Raw genomic sequence first — 18,510 nt, forward strand, 5'->3', positions numbered from 1 at the left:
GAAAAAAAAACCTCTCTGTTTTCAAGCAGCAGTAGTGTCACAGCTGCAAATAGAGATTAAGCTATATTATGCTGAAAAATATGGAAAAGATGCTTCTGTTGTTAAAATTTAGAACAAACTACTTTGTGAAGGAGTCAGCACTTTATATCATGTATTTCAGCTAGATCTTCCCAAACTTCTTGTTTGCCTCTTCAGTGTTTTCAGTAGCAGTGATCCACATTTGCCGGACCATTTTGAAACTGCTTTCTTTAAGCTGGTCATATGAATGGTATAGTGTGGAAATTCTTGCTTTGTATAGTACTGGAGATCTCTTGCAAGACTTTGGTTGTCACCTACATTTTAAATTTAAATTCATGTCCCCTTTCCCTCACCTTCACACAGTATAAAAAGTGATACTTCAACTTTAGAAATAATTCAGTGGCTTGAATGTCTCATGTTTGTTGCCCAGACTCAAATGCTGTGTTAATAAATCCTTGTGGCTGACAGCCATAATTTGAGCTCGAGCATCGTGGGCTATGCCTGGTTAATGCTATTTCCTGAAGGGGTGCAACTTACACTCCTGGAACCAGCTTTAGTACTAAAGACAAATTAGAATCTGCCTTTTAATTTCCTCCTTGTAAAGAAGAATTTTTTTTAAATTTGAAACAGCTTTGATGACAATCAAGAGAGACAAGAAAGAGGTTAAACTGGGATACTGCGTTTCCTGAGTATTTCCAAAGTGAAGTTGTTTGTAAGTTTCCAGAGAGTTGATTCCAATTATGTTAAATTATCTGCAAATATAAATATATTAAGTTAATTCTGCTACTGTGCAGTAAACTCCAGAGTTTGTTTGTGATTTGGGATTTTTTTTGTTTCAGCTGTAGTGAAGTAGCTCCCTGGTTGTGCTTATGGCCTTTGAAATTCAGTTGGGTCCTGCTGCACATGGGAGGAGCTTATTGATGATGCTGCTATAGGAAAGGGGTGTCTTCTAGCAGCCCTGAATGCTGAGTTGCAGGCACAGTGAAAGTGTGGCTGTGTATGAGCCCTTGTCATCATCAGTGTTTCACTCAGATTTTTGTTCTGAGTATATACCATAGCAGGGATACCTGTTCATTCAGCTTAAATGGCAGTTTAAGATTGGAAATTAGGAATTAGGTGTAATATCTGTTGTTCTTGTGACTAGTTCTTTGGTTGGCAGGGTTGTCATTTTTTTTTAATTTTTTTTTATTTTTTATTTTTTCCTGGGTTTGTTTGTTTTATTGCTTTTGTTATATTAAAGTGTTTGCTGATACCTTTATGAAAGTAACCAAAAATACCTGTGATCTTGTTAGCTGCCCCTCCAGGAGCTGTGAGATCATGTGGTGATTTGTGGGTGAGATGGTGGCTGCAATATCTGTGTAAGGAAGGGTTCTCCCTTTGTGAGGGACAGGATAGAAGGGTGTAGGTAAAGAGTGAACCAAACTTGTCGATAGTGACCGATGGGGGACAGCAAATGTTGTCTCTAAGTACAGAAGACTGTTCAAAAAGGAAGATGCTTCTAAGTAATGCCCAAAGAAGGAGGAATGGAGTTGTTGATGCATTCAGTGAGTGGATAGTTTAATCTTTGGCTGGCATCTGTATTGGAATGATTTGGGGTACTTTGATAGACCTGAAGATAGGTTAGTGTAATGGTATAGCCACACAAAGGAGTAAGCTAGTATGAAGTAAGTGTGACGGTGTTGGGCAAAGCAGGGCAGGTTTATATCATGTTATCACTGAATAGCAAGTGTTCCCTGTGTTCAGATTATACTTTACCTTGCAGTAACTCATTTGTGTGTTCTTCTCTTAGGGCGCTACATTCCTTCTGGGGAATGTAGCTGCATGAGTTTGGGCTTCCTGTTCTGTCCCTGTGCCAGAGCTGCTGCTAACGTTCTGTGTGGGGAGAGCAGAAGTGAACCTGTGCACGTAGGCTGGTGCTGTTGCTAATTCAGTTTTGTGTGAGTTTAACCATGCCTTGCTAGAAAGTTGCAGCAACGTAAGCAAACTTTGCACTGAAGCAATGAGTGCTCCTTCCTACCAGTTCTGGTGTTGTGGAGAGAAGGGAGAAGGCAAGATTAGAGGGCTTTGTGTTTGAGAGCAGCTTTTGAAAGCTTCTTAAGCTTCCCTGCATGTAATTTCAGTTCTCTATAAAGTATGCAGAGGTTCTTGTAGTTTCTTTTCCTCTGAGAATTAAGTTTTGCGGTAGAAGATATAACTTGTAAATTCTATTCCACTGAGAAAGTGTTTGCTGGAAATCTATACAAGCTTCATTGCCTGGTATTACAAGATTTGTCTAGTGCTTGCAGGCAAGCCATGATAAATTAGGTAGTGGTATCAGGGGTATCAGAAGTTGGCTTGTGTGCAGAGTCCATTGTGATTAGTTCAAATGTTGTAACTAGTGTATTTTGTAAACTTGGAATCTATGAAAATATGGAAAAAAATGTATTTTTTGCAGGAAGTTCTTGTACTTTCAAATTAAACTAAGATTTCTAATACGTCCTGACTTAGATTGTTTATATATGGAACTATTTTGAATGTAGCATCAGAAATCCCTTTCCTATCAGTAAGTAGAGATATCCTTAAATCTTATTCTGTTTTGTTTTATCTTGCAACTGTGTACATGAAATGTATGACTTGTATTTGTTTTTCAGATATATTGTAAAGATGCTGGTTTGATAAACTGCATTGGATGCCATTCTGCCATAAGCTAAAAATTTCAGTAAAGTTTTTAGGCCTTGTATTTTTAATTATGATACACATTCTGAGACATGACATAAACGTATGCTGAGTTTGGACGAGATGTTTTGTTTTATTTTCTTTGTTTCATCTTAAATAGCCCAAGATGAAAAAGCCTTGGAGAAATACTGAAGTCTCTTCCCCTCTGCGCACCATAGGGGATAGGCAATTCACTTCCTCCCTTCCTGCAATGCACTGCTGCATGATGGTGACGCAACTGAAAACTTCACTTTTGAATTGAAGGAAGTGCTATTACGTAAAAACTGAGAGCAAAAGAAATTCTTATTTATGTAGCAAGTAGCTTTTTATGTGGGTTTGATGTTGGTGGGGCAGGGGGAGGACTGGCAAGTGTTCTCATTTGACAGACAACTGTTGAATACCTCGAAGGAGGGCGAGTCCACAACCTCTGTGCAGCCTTTGCCAGTGCTCACTCATCCTGAAAATGATTGCTGATGTTCAGAGGCACCTTCTTTGCTCTAGCTGTACCCATTGCTTCTGCACCCAGCATTGGTTGCCACTGGAAAGAGCCCCTGTTGTCTTTGCATCTTCCCTCCAGATGTTTATACACAATTATAAGATACAGCCTTAGGCTTGGTTTTTCTCCAAGCTGAATTAATGGAAGGTAGTTTAGCTTGATACCAGAGAATATAACAGGAATCTGGGTTACTATGGAGAATGGAAAAATCCTTGTAATGCAAACTGATCAATATGCTTGAGGCCAGGCAGTGCTGCAGCTGAGCATATGGAGTTTACTCAATTCTTTTGATGCTTTCTAATTTCTGCTGAGGCCAGCTGGGGTCTGGAGCTGTAAGAAGTGCCCCTGTGCCATGCTCCTCCCTTAGCTCTTGTTTTGGGAAGCTCTGGTAGCTCAAGCACACCGCAGGGAGCCATGCTGGGTTTGGTGTTTTTCCCCAGGGTGCCATGCTGTCTGGATCTCTGATCGCTGCAGCAGTGCTTAAATGGCTTTTAGCAGGGCCAGCTTGATTCTTTGAGACTCAAATAATTTGGGTTCTGCCTGAGTTTGTGCAGTAAGCTACCCACTGAAGCAGCGTCTTTGTTGTCAGTGTGGCTCTTTATGTGGTCGGATGGGGTGCACCTGTGTCATAAGTCAATCGTGAATGTGTTCTTTTATTTTCCACTTACATTTCTTCCTTCTCATGAGCTTCTGCTGTGCTTCTGTTATGGAACTGCTGTAATGTATTTAGCAAAGCATATACTGGCTATTTAAATTGATAATGAAGCATAGACTTGTTTTTTTTTTTTTTTTCCAAGTAGTTTTAGGGTTTTTACTGTCATATCTTCTACAAATTTTCTTAGCTCATTAGAGATACGAAGTAGGTTTCAATTTGGTTTGGATTTCCTTGCATGGACTAGTATGATATGAACATCCTGAACACTTGTTAAAAATTCTGGATATCTTGTAAATTAATTGTTCTGATAGCTGAAAGTTAACTTTATTCTGCTAGCTGTACTTAATTTGTTTCAATTTAATGTGATGGTTGTCTGAGAACTTCCTTCTAGCACATAGCAACTTTGAGAATTCATCAGGTCTCATTTAGCAAGAGCGTTCGGGAAAGGGCAGAAGAATGCTTACTGTAGTAAAACAAAGCTCGTAGGCTAGGTGTGTAGAATTCAGTGCTCAATGGGATGAATGACTTACAGGATTCCCATTTCCACATGAGAGTTAGTGTAGCAATGTGGAACATGTTCATCTGCTGTGAATTTCTGCAAGTCCAAACGGATTTTAGAGACCTGACCAGTAAGTCTGTTTCTTCCTTGGGTTTTATGCAAGGTGAGGTAACTGCTGCCATGGATCTGGTTTGCATTGCTGAGTGATCCAGCAGTGCTAAGCTTTGGAGCAGGTTGAAATGTGTCAGAACTTTAAAATTCAGCATCTAGTTAAGACTTTTCAAAGTAATGTTGCTCCACGTTTGTCTTATGAAATCTGGTAAGGCTTAGAGTAAAGAAAGCTGCTGTATCACTTATGGGGAATTAAATAGCTCAACTAATTTATTCATTTGTATTGCACAATATATTACACAATCTGTCTATTTCAGTTGCTACACAACACAACCTCAAATATAGGATCTGAATCAGTAATTGTGTTTTGAAGTGTTAATGATGTCTGATTCTTTAAATTAATGTAGAAGATCCTCCAATGAAACTGTTCAGGTCTCTGTTTCGTTCCACATCTGTGAATGCTGATCCCTCTTGCCAGTTGGTTTATTCACTTATATGTATTTGCATTTGGGTGCTGGTGTGGAGTTTAAGCGCAAGGAAGTAATAAAGGAAAAAGTGTATTCCTTGTCCCAGATGGTCTTTGTCTCCAGTTTCTTCAGCTTCTGCACCCATCGGCCTGTGATGTTGTGCAGGATGGCTGAGGGTGCAGATTGTTCAAGGACATGTTTTTGTAGGCTGATGTCTCTAGAAGAAAGCAAGAAATAGGTTTAGTGACTGTTATGGCTAGTTTAGTCTCGGTTTTGAATATTTAAGGTAGATAGTATGCCTAGTCTGCTGGCTTCTTTAGCAACAACAGAAACAAATCTAAAATGTGTATTCATACACTTGAATTTTCTCAGGCCTGAACCTGAGCTTTAACAGTTGTGTTGTACGTGTAGCACAGGGGAAAAAGGATGAAAGCAGCAAATCCAAGTAATTTCTAAGGAATCTTGTCAGTTGGGATCTGTTACGAGAATACTTCTGGTGTGCCTATGTCTTTTTACTTAAAAATACATTGGATATCCTAAGCATAACAATAAGCAACAGTCTGACATTTCCTGGAGCACAGATTTCTTTTTTTTTTTTTTTTTTTTTGAGATGGAAGCAAAGTGTTTTTCCAGTGTCTTTGACTTGCAAACCCCTGAGAAACAAGCAAACAACAACAGAAAAAAAAATCTTTGTTCTCCTTATGGCCTAATTTGTCTTTGGGTGTGGAGATTGACCTCAGAGGTTCCTCCGTGTACGGAAAGTTGCATATATATGCTGGGAGGAGGGAGAGCTTACTCAGAACAATAGCACGACTCATCTGGATAAGCTCTTAAAATTGCCAAGAATCACACCCTTACTAACCTCAACCATGTCTTGATAATAGCCTGTGGGTTGTAGGTTAAAATTCACTATGGTAAGGAGTTTGTTTTTATTTTTTTTAGCTTCTTGTTTCTTGTGCATCTGAGAGTATCTTATATTGAATTTTTTTTCTTGACTCTCTCAAATACAGCTGTAATTGCATAGTTTTGTCATCTCTGCTTCCCAACTGCTTACTTTGTATGACAGTTAATAAAATGTGGAGTCTCATTTACTGTTATATGTTATTTTAAAATGAAGCATGTCTGCTGGTTGAATAATCGTAGCTTTTTAATTCCTAAAAATATTAAACATGAACAATTCCCTATTATACTCTTTTTTTCTGCAAAGCTTATTTTCTATGATCAGTTCAAGAATGAAGAGTAACTTTTTAATCCATAGCTGCAGAGAAGTACAACTTAAGAGTTCTAATGTCAAGGAGGCCTTGTTAAGCTTGAAATCCTAAGTCGTTAAAATTTAATTTAGTGATGAGAGTTTGTTGTCAAATAAATTACTTCTGGTAGATCAGGTTGCTTGTACAGTTCTTCTAATACCAATGTCAGAGCACTTCAACCTTCTCTGAAGTAAAAGATAAATATGTCAGCGCTTTCAGATGCAAAGCTTCTGGAAATCTGCACCTTAAATATTCAGAATTCTCTGTATAAATATTTTCTGGTGTCCACTAGAATTAACAGTACTCCATGATGGGTTTTTTCAGGTCTGTGGTGTTTCTAGGCTGTATTCCTGCTTACTAAGGCTACAATAAACGACAAGTAAAACTCTACTAACTAGCTACATTTAGTGTCTTACAGAGTTGTTGTTTCTGTTGTTTTCTATTTCTGTTTTTTTGTATGTGTGGAAAGTAGTGGATCTTTGTTCCTCCTTCTCCAAATAATGTGTGAGGAAGGAAGAGCCTACACGATAGCTTTCTACATTTCTGAAGAGCCTACATGATGGCTTTGTAAGAGCATGATAGACTGAAGTTTTTAGCCAAACTAATGGGCTGGGGACTTCTAGTGCCTCCAGAGAAGTTTGTCTTCCTATGCTGTCTTCTTACAACTGTTTCTTTCTACATAAAAACACATAATGCACTTAAAACCTGGTCTAAAATGGAAATAATTTGATCCTAGTATGCTGAACATTCAGTAAAAAGCTACCTTTGGACTTTATTGGGAAGTATTCTTTGTGTTGCCTCTTGTTCCGTATGATGCTGATCAAAATAAAATTGCTGGCAGCCAGTTATTATTCTAATTGGTTTAAAATGTTAAGTCTTGTTTCAGGTTACAGATGCTTTGCAGTTCAGGTGAATGCTTACAAGTAGAGATGCTGAGTGGATTGGTCTTTTACGTGTGTATCAACCCTTGTTCTTGTTTCAAGAAGTTCTTGGTCTTCATATGCACTGTTTAGGTTTGTTAGGTACACAGTGATATGGCTTCTTATCATCACGGGGAAAAGATGACAACTTCCTAGCTGTTCTACCAGCTAGTTATTTTTAAATTAATTTAGATGTTTGCAAAGTAAATGCAGATAGCTTCTAAATTATTTATTGTTTTTTGTTTCTTGAGCCTTTTTGATGATATAGTTTGTTTGTTTTTAAGTGGTTTAAGAAATACCTCTACGCAAGTGCCTTATTAAATACTCTTTGTGTAAGACAGCAACTTATTGCTGCTTAATTCATGTACTTTAAAACTGTGGTTAGTGTGGTCCTTGTTGGAATCACTTTAGATAAACAGATGGAAATAAACTGTTTTAACCATCAGAGTGAATGAAACTTAATCTTTTTGGGGTGCTTGAAGCTAGATGAGGTAGTTGCAACTAGATGGTATTTAATGTCCCTTCCTACTCCATCCATTGTATGATTCTGTATGATTTTCTTGTTATATATGTCACTGGAAGGCACTAACACTTCTTGAGTTTTGGGGTTTTCTTGTTTGTTTGTTTCCTTAACATTTTCCTCCTTTAGAAAGTTATACTCACCTTAAAGTGAAAGGAGGAGGTGAATGTGTCCGGGGAGCAGAAACTGTCATGTGGAATCTGCCTGCATCACAAGTAATGAGTCTGGGAATAAAAAGGGAATCAAAGTTACTTTTCTCTGGAATGAGGCAGTATCTCAACAAATAAATCAAAATGTGCAAAATGTGATGATGGACCTCATTTTCAGCATGACCTCATTTTAAACTTCACAAATGAAATTAGAGTAGTTGCATTTTCCAAAAAAATGGATTGAAGAACACTTTTGAACTTGGATCAAGTGTCATTTGTGTGATTCTCAGCTTTCTGATTTTTCTTAATCCCTTTCCAAATGGCTCAGATTTGCCCAGGCTCTGTGTTGCAATCCCACTCTTTCATGGCATTTCACTACAGGAGATCTAAAAAATCAAACCCTATCTTTGTTGCTTGCACACTTGTGACTCTCTCTTGCCACCTTGCAGTGCTGCACTTCATGGAGTTTTTCATACCTGCTTGTCAATGCTTATTGCACTGTTTTGACATTCTGAAACATGAAACTAGCAATGCTTTTAAGGAATTACTGACTAAAAAGAAAGGTGTTTCAATTCAGAACACCAGAGAAACAAATAGAAAATCCGCACGCAAACTGCTAGTAAGAATGTGCATACTATAACAGCAGGATGGTTTCCTACTACTGTGCCACTTTAGTTTTTGTTAAAGCAGAACCGGAGTTCAGCCACAGCATGCTTTCTCCCTGCAGGGTTCTGTCTTTATTATCCTTGTCAAATAACAAATAACATAAGCCTAAGATTTTTCTTTCTTATTAAAAAGACATTATCTAAAGAAATATACATTGTTCCCTACGAAATTAGTGCTTCTTTTTCTTATCAGCTCAGAAAGTGGTTCTTATTAGAGCTGCATGAGCTGAGCATAGCTCTCCCTGTCCTATTTCTTCTTCTAACAGCCCTACTAGTTTTCTCAGTGAGTGAAGCCATGTGTTGTCTATAGGGAAGTGCTGTTTTCAGCCTCTGGTTCTTTCTGTGTGGATATATGCTTTATAGAAGCACACACCTTGAGGCTATACAATGTTATTCCATAATTTTCTGGGGGCTGCTGTTAGTCTTTGGAGAAAAGCCATCTACTGATGGCTGCCTGCAAAGAAAGTGGGAGGAAGTGAGACAACAGTTTCTTGCACAGTTGCATTTCATGTAGGTGAAGCAGTGGAGCAGGCATGCTGTTGTTTAGCTTTTGGCAGCCTCCAGCATGTGTGTGCTTTGACTGCTGTTGATACCATATGCTGCATGCTTGTCAGCCCTCACCTTTCTGGGCACCATTTTCAGTTAGCTGTCTCCTTCTTTGTTATCCAGGTAATCTTGCAGGCTGATCCCTCAACCTCCATCCAAAATTCCTCTCTGCTGTTCAAACCTACTGTTTACATTTATGTTGGATTTGGTTCTTTTTCTTCAGCAGTTTCAACATGTGAAATAACTCCAAAATTCATCTCATAGTACCAGGAAGACAGAGGTCACTGGTACTGCTGTGGTACTGGGTAGAAGGAGGGGATCCTTTTGCTGCCTACTTTCCCCTTGGCTTAGTAACATGAGTGCCCCGAGCAGAAGCTGCCAATATAGCTGAGGTTCCTGTGGCACTGACCGCTTTGCAGTTGTGAGCACAAGAAGGAGGAGTTGCCAATTGGGCCTCACCTCACCTGGCTGCGTTGGGAGCCCGTCTTTCCAGGGGGTGGCAGAAACAAGTTACCTGCTGCCTGAAGCACCTTTGCTGAGGAGCTGTGGCCCAGCAGAGCGCTGGTGACTAACCTTTCTCTATAGCTGGCACTTGGCAGGGCCCTTAACCTCAGTAGAGATGACTTGTTGATGCCTGAAGAGCCGGTTTGGCCCAGAGATGTCTCAGCCCAAGTGCTTCAGCCCGGTGGCCTCTCCCCAATGTAGCAGGAAGTGGTTGGTATAAGAGCCACACTACCTATTTTAAAGGTGGTGTACTGTAGTGAAGTGGTAATAAAAACCTTGTTACATTGCTCAAGCTAAGCATTTAGCTTGAGTTGCGTTCTAGAAGCTGTAATTTCACAGAATCACAAAATGGCCTGGATTGGAAGGGACCTCAGGAATCATCAACCCCCCTGCCACACACAGGGCCACCAACCTCCACGTTTAATACCAGACCAGGCTGCCCAGGGCCCCATCCAACCTGGCCTTGAACACCTCCAGGGACAAGGCATCCACAACCTCTCTGGGCAGCCTGTTCCAGCACCTCACCACTCCCTATATTTTCCTACATCTGCATTGTGTATTGCTTTGAGAGACATTGATCTGAGAAGCCGGTGTTCAGTCTGTGTGCATATGCTGCTATGGTGCTTTTGCTTCAGCATTTGCTTGGTTCTTGTATGGGTACTGCTGAGGCACGGCCTGAACCTCTGATTGATCACCTGAGGCGAGCCATGAGGCAGCCAGAGAGCACAGGTGAAGGCAATTCTCCTGTGCTGCCGGAAGGAGTGGAGGCTGGCTTCAGCCCTCCTGGACCTATTTAAGAGCTGGCTACCAGAGGGGAAGGATCTCTGCTGGAGATTGCTTCTGCTGGTGTTTTGTGAGTGAGCCCAGGATAGGGGTAAGCCTTCTATTTATTCTCTTTTGTTATCATAGTCTGCTTTGCCTAACTATTGCTTATTTTGTGATTATAACATCCTAATATTCTTTCATTATACAGTTGTGCTACACCTCTCTCAGTCTAAATTCAGGTTCCACCACAGTGATAGATAAAAAGGTGGTTTTCATTGTAAATCTTAAATTTAAATAGATTCTGTTAGCTTCACACTGTTGAAGCACACAGACCAAGTTTAATTTACCTGTTTGAGAAGTAAGTTATGTATGAGGGAGCTGTATGTACCAACCCATACGTAAGGAGGGCTTCAGATGTTTCTGTTATTGTCTATACTCAGATGGTGAGGGGGAGTTTAAATGATGAATGCATGAATTTCAAACTTAGAAATTGCCAGTGTGCACATAGGTGTGATGTTTAAGGCCCTTTCTGGATGTTAAAGTCATCAAAGTACATGGTTGTTGAGGGTTTTTTTGTTTCTGTAAGGACCTTTTATCATGTAAGAGTGGTACATATTTGCTGGCTGGGAATTGTTAGATTTACAGCTGTTGGTACAATCTTATATGGTTTCTGTTGTGTACGTCTTGATACAGACTTAAATTGAAAGATGATTTTTTTCTCTTTTAATTTCTGGTTGCTGTTTTGGTAAACAGGTTTGTGTTTCGTTGCTGGGTTTCTTTTTTGGACTTTGGGATGGAAAATGTATCTCTATGTACAGCTTTGGATGAGCTGTTAGTTATTATGTGGTTGGCTTCCTGAAAGTTTGGCAGTTGTTACTCTGATGTTACTGCTGGATAAGAGGCATAGAAAATGATTCTGTGCATTTGCCTTAATAATAGTATGCATAAGACTGGGTCACCTATCTCAAATGCCATTTTTGTCATTGAAATCTTTATTTGTATGCTGTTTCTTTGTTTAACTTGAGCCTTGAATTCAATTTTATCCAATTTCAAGTGAAATGAATTGGAACAGTACTTACTGAACAGCATTAGGCATACTGTAATATCAGATCTGAAGACTTTCATGCCATGTATTCAAAAGTCACGTTTTCTTTTGAACTTAATCGCTTCTGTGATGTGTGTATGTGTGTGTATATATCTACACATTTGTCTCAGGCACTTCAGTTTGGTGCTGTATTATTCTGCTTGACCTAGGAAGCTTGTTTTCCCGTGTAAAGTTTTGCAAGTAACCAAAATAATGTGTATCCAAATGTTCTGATTTCCTTTTGGTGCTGGTTCGTGTACAGAGGGTGTCACAATACCTTATGTATCAGTGTAGGGCTTAAATGTGCGAAGAAACCCCAAACATTAGTAGATTCTTTAATTTTTGACACAGTATAGAATTACATCTGTTCCATTTTACATGTTTTCCATGGTGTTAGTCATGACAGAATGTGACTGACAAGGGATGAAATTGCTTCTATTCCTATTTTTTTTTTTTCTTTTTTTTGACAGCCAACTGGAATTTGCTCTTTGTTAAAGTGACAACAGTTCTAATGTAATTAAAATTATTTCAGGAGAGCTACACAGAGATTAATTTTGCAACGAGGGATGCGGTTTAAAGTACCTGATACAGTGGAACGTGCAAATCATGAATGTATTCTACTTATTTTGGGTTCTGTTGCTGTTTGAGCAATTCTACTGCATATTTTTTCTAATGAAAGAAGGGGGAGATCAAAAGAAAAAGGTGGAGCCCAGATCAAAGCATTTTGCTGGTTACTGAATTTCGTGATTTAAAAATTAAATTCTAGAGCATGAATATTAAAACTGCAGTACTATGAACTGTGCTGGTCTTTATTTTTGCTATAACACAGTCCTTGGTTAATGTTCTATTAAGTGGGTACGTACTGAATTTCTCAGATAGAATTGAGAGTTAATAGAGCATTTGGCTTTGCTAATGTTTCAAAATTTCAAAATACTAAAAAGGGGAAGAGAACTGCTTGCAGCTTGTTACAGAGTGGTCTGAATCTATTTCTTATTGTTTGCTCGGTTACATCTAAGCAAAGTCTCTAGCTCTTGTGGAAAAGGGAAGGAGCTCTGTATGCTGCTCCTGCTGTATTGTGGCAAGGGCAGAAATGCTGTCTTTACAAGCTGAAAAGGGAAATGTATTTGTCTACAGGCAGACTTTATGGAAAATGTAGTGAAATTCCACTCTTGCAGCACAGTTCACCTTTTACTAATAGTTTTTGAAATGAGATGTTTTGCCTTATTGAATAGTCAACTCTTCAAGACTCAAGTTGTTTTTGCTTTTCGGCTCTTTCTTCTCTCTTAAGATCGCGCTGGAAGCATCAGTACTCTTGACTCCTTAGATTTTGCAAGATACTCCGACGACGGCAATAGGGAAGCGGACGAAAGAGTGGCGGGTAAGTTTGTATGATTTAGGAATCACAGATTGCCAACTTTACCATTTGGCACGTTGTTTTTAGCAGCAACATATTTAAATATTCCCGAAGTTGCCGAGACTTCTCTGTGATGGTTTACCTAGTCACTTAATGATAGATTAGGTTTCAGATGTTGTACTGTAATGACTGTGAACATTCAGACAGCTGTGCTTTTATATGACTTATGTTACTTATTTATATGAGTAAGGAATATACTTGAAAGCTGGGACCAATCTCAGACAGTGATCAATGTGTTGATATTGCCTATTGGCTGCAAGCATGCAGTTGAAACACTTCTAAATCACTGTGTGTAGCAGTCTGTGGCTATTGCAGAGGTAGCAGCTTTCTCATGCGAAGATTGGCAGTGAGACATCTGGTTAAACATAGCTTACATTTAGATCAAATATGCTTTGCCAAACCCGTGGTGAATTTTGGATTTTGTCAGTTCCGCAAGTCATCTTTGCTACAAATCTTAACTGTAGCACTTTTCTTCCCGTTTTATTTCTAGATTGTATAAGATGTTTTCTTGTGATAGGACTTCTCGCTTCTTGTAGTTCTCAATTAAGAATCTTGGAAATTTTAAATTTCAGGGTTTTCAGTTACATCACAAAAGGTGATGTGAAGAGACTGCCTTTCTTTCATCTTTGAAGTTATTATTATAATCTTTTTTGCATGTGAGCCATGTTGCTACAATCCAGTTTTTTCCTGAGCTTAGTTGTTTAGCTACTCACAGCTTCTCTGGAGAAAACCATAAAAATGTCAGTAGAACTTGCTGCTCAGTTTATTTCCAGTGAAATAGTTCCAGTCAGTATCATAAACACTTGGAATTTGTCCATGCTGTGACCTTTTTTCACGTTGTTTATCTTTATGAAGCCTGAAGTGATGGAAGCTGCCTTGTTTCTGCTCCGTACTGTTATCTGCTTCAAACCCCCGTGCTTCATCATGGTGAAATCCATGAACGTGAAGCATATTCAGATACTGTGATATTCTGACCTGTAACTGTAGGTAATGATTTTTCTTTTATTTATATGAAAACTGCCAGGTTTTCTGAACAGTGTGTTTAAGGAACCCAGATATTTCTGTATCATGTTCTGGAATACAATGTGAAAGTAAACACTTGCTAGCAGTTTTTAAATTTTCACCATCTTGATAGATTTTTTTTTCTATATCTAGGCAATCTTTCTTGACAGTACTACTATTGAGAGAGCTAGCTTGATCTTAGCTTGGAGCTGTGTTTTCTGATTGAATTGGATTACAGAAAGTAAGAACTGAGCAGAACTGACAGCAGAACCATTCATCTTCTGGCAGTACATTAATGACAAAATATTGATTGTTTACAGTATGAAATCAATGCATCCTAAAATGAAATACTAAGTATAATAAATCGTTTCCTAGAACAAAGATTTTGGAAGACTACAGTATAGTAATTGACTGTCGTCATGTAATAGATAAGTAAATTATGTCAGAATATTTAAATTATATGCTTGTGCTCTTTAGAGATGTTTTTCCATGAGTTACTAGAAGTGATGTAAGAATCAAAGCAAGACTAGATAGGATTTCTGGTTGCTTGTAAAGTTGTAAGTTTTCCAAAACATAACATTTCTAATTCAGTTGTAATTGCTTAAAATATCTTGCCCCAATTCTGCATCAGACCCTTTGTCCAAGCAGTAAGCTGTCTCATGGAAGTCCATTCAGGAAAATGCAAGTCTTCAGCATGCACACGAAAAACATTTCAGTAGAGATTGCAAAGCCTTTATATGCGCAGTTCCTTCTTTGAACAAAAACTGGCTATTAGCTTCTACTTTTAAAGTCAACCTTACCTGCAGATGTGCTTTCAAATGTAAGTCTACCTTGCTTCTTACCGTAGGCTTTTTTTCTCAGCAGAGAGCATCAATGAGCAGGCATTAAAGCTGTAATCTACTGCAAGAGCTGCAGGCTGCAATCTGATAGTCACATATTCTTTTGATAATTCTCAGAGTTAGATTAGAATAGTTTCTTTTTTTAAAATACATTTCTCATATTATTATCTTTGGGTTGTTTTTTTTTTTTAACCATTTGGACAGAATCCATTATTTCTATTATCAGTTTCCTAGCAAATGTCAAATGAAGGATAAAAAATAAATGCATATCAGTCAGTAATGAATCCTGAGTCAGAAGTACTTTTAAAATGAAGTTATTATGTATCCAGTTACAAATCTTTTTTTTTACATTGGAAAAGCCAAATGAAAAAAATGTCTATGTGGACTGTCCAAAGCCATCATGTTTCCAGTTTTGCTTTTATGGATGGTGTTAGGGTTGGCTGCCAGGTTTCTCCTTTTGGCAGTCCAAAAAATGTTGGAAATAAATAGAAGGTTTATTATTTGAAGTAGATTTCAGTATTTCAGTTCTGTTGGTCCAGCTCATTCCATCTGACATTAAAAAGCCTAGAAGCGAAAGTGTTTTGAAGAGTTGGCATGAACTTGTCATTTGGGAAATCTGATCAAAGGATGTTTAGTGACTCTCATTTGTAATACTGTCATCAGCATGTCTGAACAGATATAATTCACAGAAGCCAGTCAGGATGTGGATAAACATCACAGAACTAATTGTAGTAGGAAAATATCTATTTTCTTCCTCATCTACCTGACATCTGCTGGATCTTACTATGGATGTAGAGCGCCATGTAACAAACTGGATAAAAAAATTCATAATCCTCAAACTTTTAACAGCAGCAACAACAACAAAAAAGCATCATTGGTGCTTACAATGCACTGGATGAAACAACTTCTTCTGTAAGACTATTAAGTGCTGAACCAATTGGTACTAAGATAAGGTCAGTACTGAAGGATTTATGAGGCTTAGGGAACCTTCTCCAAATACTTGTTTTCATGAGAATGGAAAACCTACTTGAAGTCATATACCTGCAGTATTCAGTGTAAATAGGTCATCTGACATTCAATCTAAGAACTGAATCTTCTGCCACATCTTAAATTGACTGTGCAGGTATGTTTGTGACCTAAAAACTCTTCCATATTTTAAAATATTTAGCATTGCCAACCTATCATTGTCATCTACTGTTCTGAGAATCTGCTCATTTTAGATACTGTTCTTTTGGTGATAATAAAATTAATGATTGCCATGTAAGTAGAAATGCATGCTGAAAATGTTTACTTTTTGACTTATTTGCCTTTGACCAACAAAAGTGCTGTTCGTGTGCATCTCATTGTTCAGTGTCCCAAACCACAAGTTGCTCCTTATAATTAACTTCTTGTTCTATCTTTCAACATCTTCTGAAGTCATTAAAAAATGTGGATGAATAGAAAGAGATCCTTGAAAAAGCCTTATTTTAAAATTTGTAAGCTGTGCAGGTGAGCTTCCCATTTCATCTATGCACTTCTTTTTTTAAGGTGTGCTTGAGTAGCTGCCTAAAAACAGAAGTGCTGAATTGTTCTAATCCTTAGTTGCTTTCTTGAAAGACTCAAGTCTTTTAAATAAGGCTAAGTAAATTTTTTCCCCACAGATGGTAGGTGTAATGATTTGAGTTCTTTAAAGAGAAAAAGCAAGGGAGTCCCTTAAATTCAGAATGCACTCTTCTTGTTGCAAGATAACACAAGCATATAGCTCCTAAGTACTGCTCTGTGCCTTCCTATAGAGAGTTAACTTAATTCTTTACTTTCCTAGCTGTGTGTCAAGAAACTCTTCTGTATGTCATGCTCAGTTTAGCTCCATTCACTAATGTATTATATGTGGTATGAATTCAGTCAAGCATTAAGTTAATATTCAGCTGACTTTATCAATGTTATTGAAAGGTTAAATTTTCTAAGGTAGGTAAACATTAGGAGAAGGAGGGGAGGGAGAGAGAGAGACCAGGTGATTCCTTTTAAAAGCCACTGGTTGGCAAATGGTTACAAAGGAAGTCAGATCATTAACAAATGGGGATTTCCATGTTGGTTTCATTGGTGTACGCCTTGAGTTAAACATCTCTGTGTATTTTGGCAAAACAGTGCATTTCCACATAGTTTCTGAAATAAAGAGCTTCTAATTATAATACAAAACTATTAAAATTGCATTGTAAATATTTGGAAAAAATTGACTAAAACCTAGGAACAAACTTCTTCAAATAAAAGCTAAATTTGTGTCTTCCAGATGCACTATGGTTTGTATAGTGACAATTACAATGTTGACATTCCTAAGGCAAGAAAGGAGGTACAATTATGAGCTTACTGTTTGTAGCAGCATTATTGTGGCTGTTGTGACAGGCTGTGAAGTGAGTTCTTCACAGATATGGTACGTTCAGAATCTTCCACTGTATACAGAGAAACATGCAGCAGAGTAATCTTCCTAAAAGGTTGACTGGGTGAAGTCCTAATGGCTTCTAAGAATTTTCAGCACATCAGAGTTTACTAAAAAAGTAATTCTTGCCGTCTGACATGGGTTTGTCTGACATGATTTTTTTTTGGCTTTCTATACCTTCAGTCATGTTTTATTCCTATTTTCCTTGATGAGATACCTGAGTTTTTCTAGTTTTCTAGTTTATGTTGGTTTTCTAACTTTTTTGTTGTTGTTTTAAATTTCTATCATTCTAGTGCAGGGCACTCCTGATCTGCAACTGTTCTGGTCATTGATAATATTTTCAGAGAATAAAATGTCAAGAGTCATTTCCATCAGAAAAAAATTAGTCAATTTGAATTTATTGTAATTTGCAAAAACTAAAAAACAAGCAGCTTTCAACTTAGAATCTTAACTGTGAATGCAAGGAAGCCATAAAACGATCAGATGCTTCACTACAAGAGCATTTTCTCACTTTGTTGCACAGAAGTATTTGCAGATCAGCATTGCTGAATACTAGAGATTTCGCATATTTTATTCATCATATCCTCAGTTGTGCTTTTAACATCGCTGCAGTAAAATTCTGTGCATCAAACAAGTTCCTTTCATGTAGCAAATGTGGTGTACTGTAGTTACTCCTTCAGTTTTTATGGAAAAATGCAAACTGAGTGAATCTTTTTTTCCATGCATGCTATTGATCAAAAAGTTCTTAATCAGGTGTTCCAAAAAGGAAACCAGTTTTTGTAGTCTTCAGCAGCATTTCTTACAGATGATTAAATTCAGTACTTCTGCACTGTGCTGTCTTTTGCAAATATTTCAAAATGCCACATTAAATTGTTTCCAGGCAATGATTAAAAGTCTTATTAATACATTCGTATTAAAAGCAACTACAGCATTTTTAGCTTTGCTTTGGATTCAAAATTAAGTAAATGTTAGGCATCCAGTTCAATTATGCAAACATTTTGGTATGGTAACTGCTTTATGCTTCTCTCAATGAGTTCATTACAAAGCTCATTCTTTACAGTAGCTATTAAGACACTTACTGTATCTTTTGCAAGGTACAAGATGTTAAAATTTGACACCACAGTACATACATGTGGCTTAAAATTAAAATGTGTGAAATTCAAGTGCAAGCAAAGCACTCCTGGCTCTTTCAGAGAGAGTAACAGAACGTGAGAAACTCACAACAGTGATAGGGCTGAAGGCAGGTGGAAGTGTCACCTAGAATTTTGTGTTTTGAAATCTCTAAAACTTACACTAGATGGTTAAATATGTTTTATCCCCAAGACTCACTGGAATATTAAAGGATAATGGAGCAAAGACATTTTTCTTGCGAGCTTCTCTGTAGGCACTGAGGGAGCTGCAGATTTTGGGTTTTTTTATTTGCATCTCATAGATGTATTCAACATTTAAGTCTTAATTACTTCTAGGGTATTCCTGAAAACATGAAGCAAAAGAAAAAA

The 18,510-nt window shown here is 37.9% G+C and overlaps 1 protein-coding gene across 4 annotated transcripts in view; it reads left to right on the plus strand.

Moving 5' to 3' along the window:
- The window catches only part of RELCH (RAB11 binding and LisH domain, coiled-coil and HEAT repeat containing), a 71,813-nt gene that overhangs the window by 3,895 nt on the left and 49,408 nt on the right, over positions 1 to 18,510 (plus strand). For all 4 annotated transcript variants that reach the window (XM_052697933.1, XM_052697935.1, XM_052697936.1 and 1 more), the window contains exon 2: positions 12,632 to 12,721. In XM_052697933.1, coding sequence (XP_052553893.1) covers positions 12,632 to 12,721 — 90 coding nt within the window. The remainder of the gene's footprint in view (positions 1 to 12,631; positions 12,722 to 18,510) is intronic.

This window comes from Tympanuchus pallidicinctus, unplaced genomic scaffold (genome assembly GCF_026119805.1).
Source record: "Tympanuchus pallidicinctus isolate F22 unplaced genomic scaffold, pur_lepc_1.0 scaffold31, whole genome shotgun sequence".
Classification (NCBI taxonomy): domain Eukaryota; kingdom Metazoa; phylum Chordata; class Aves; order Galliformes; family Phasianidae; genus Tympanuchus; species Tympanuchus pallidicinctus.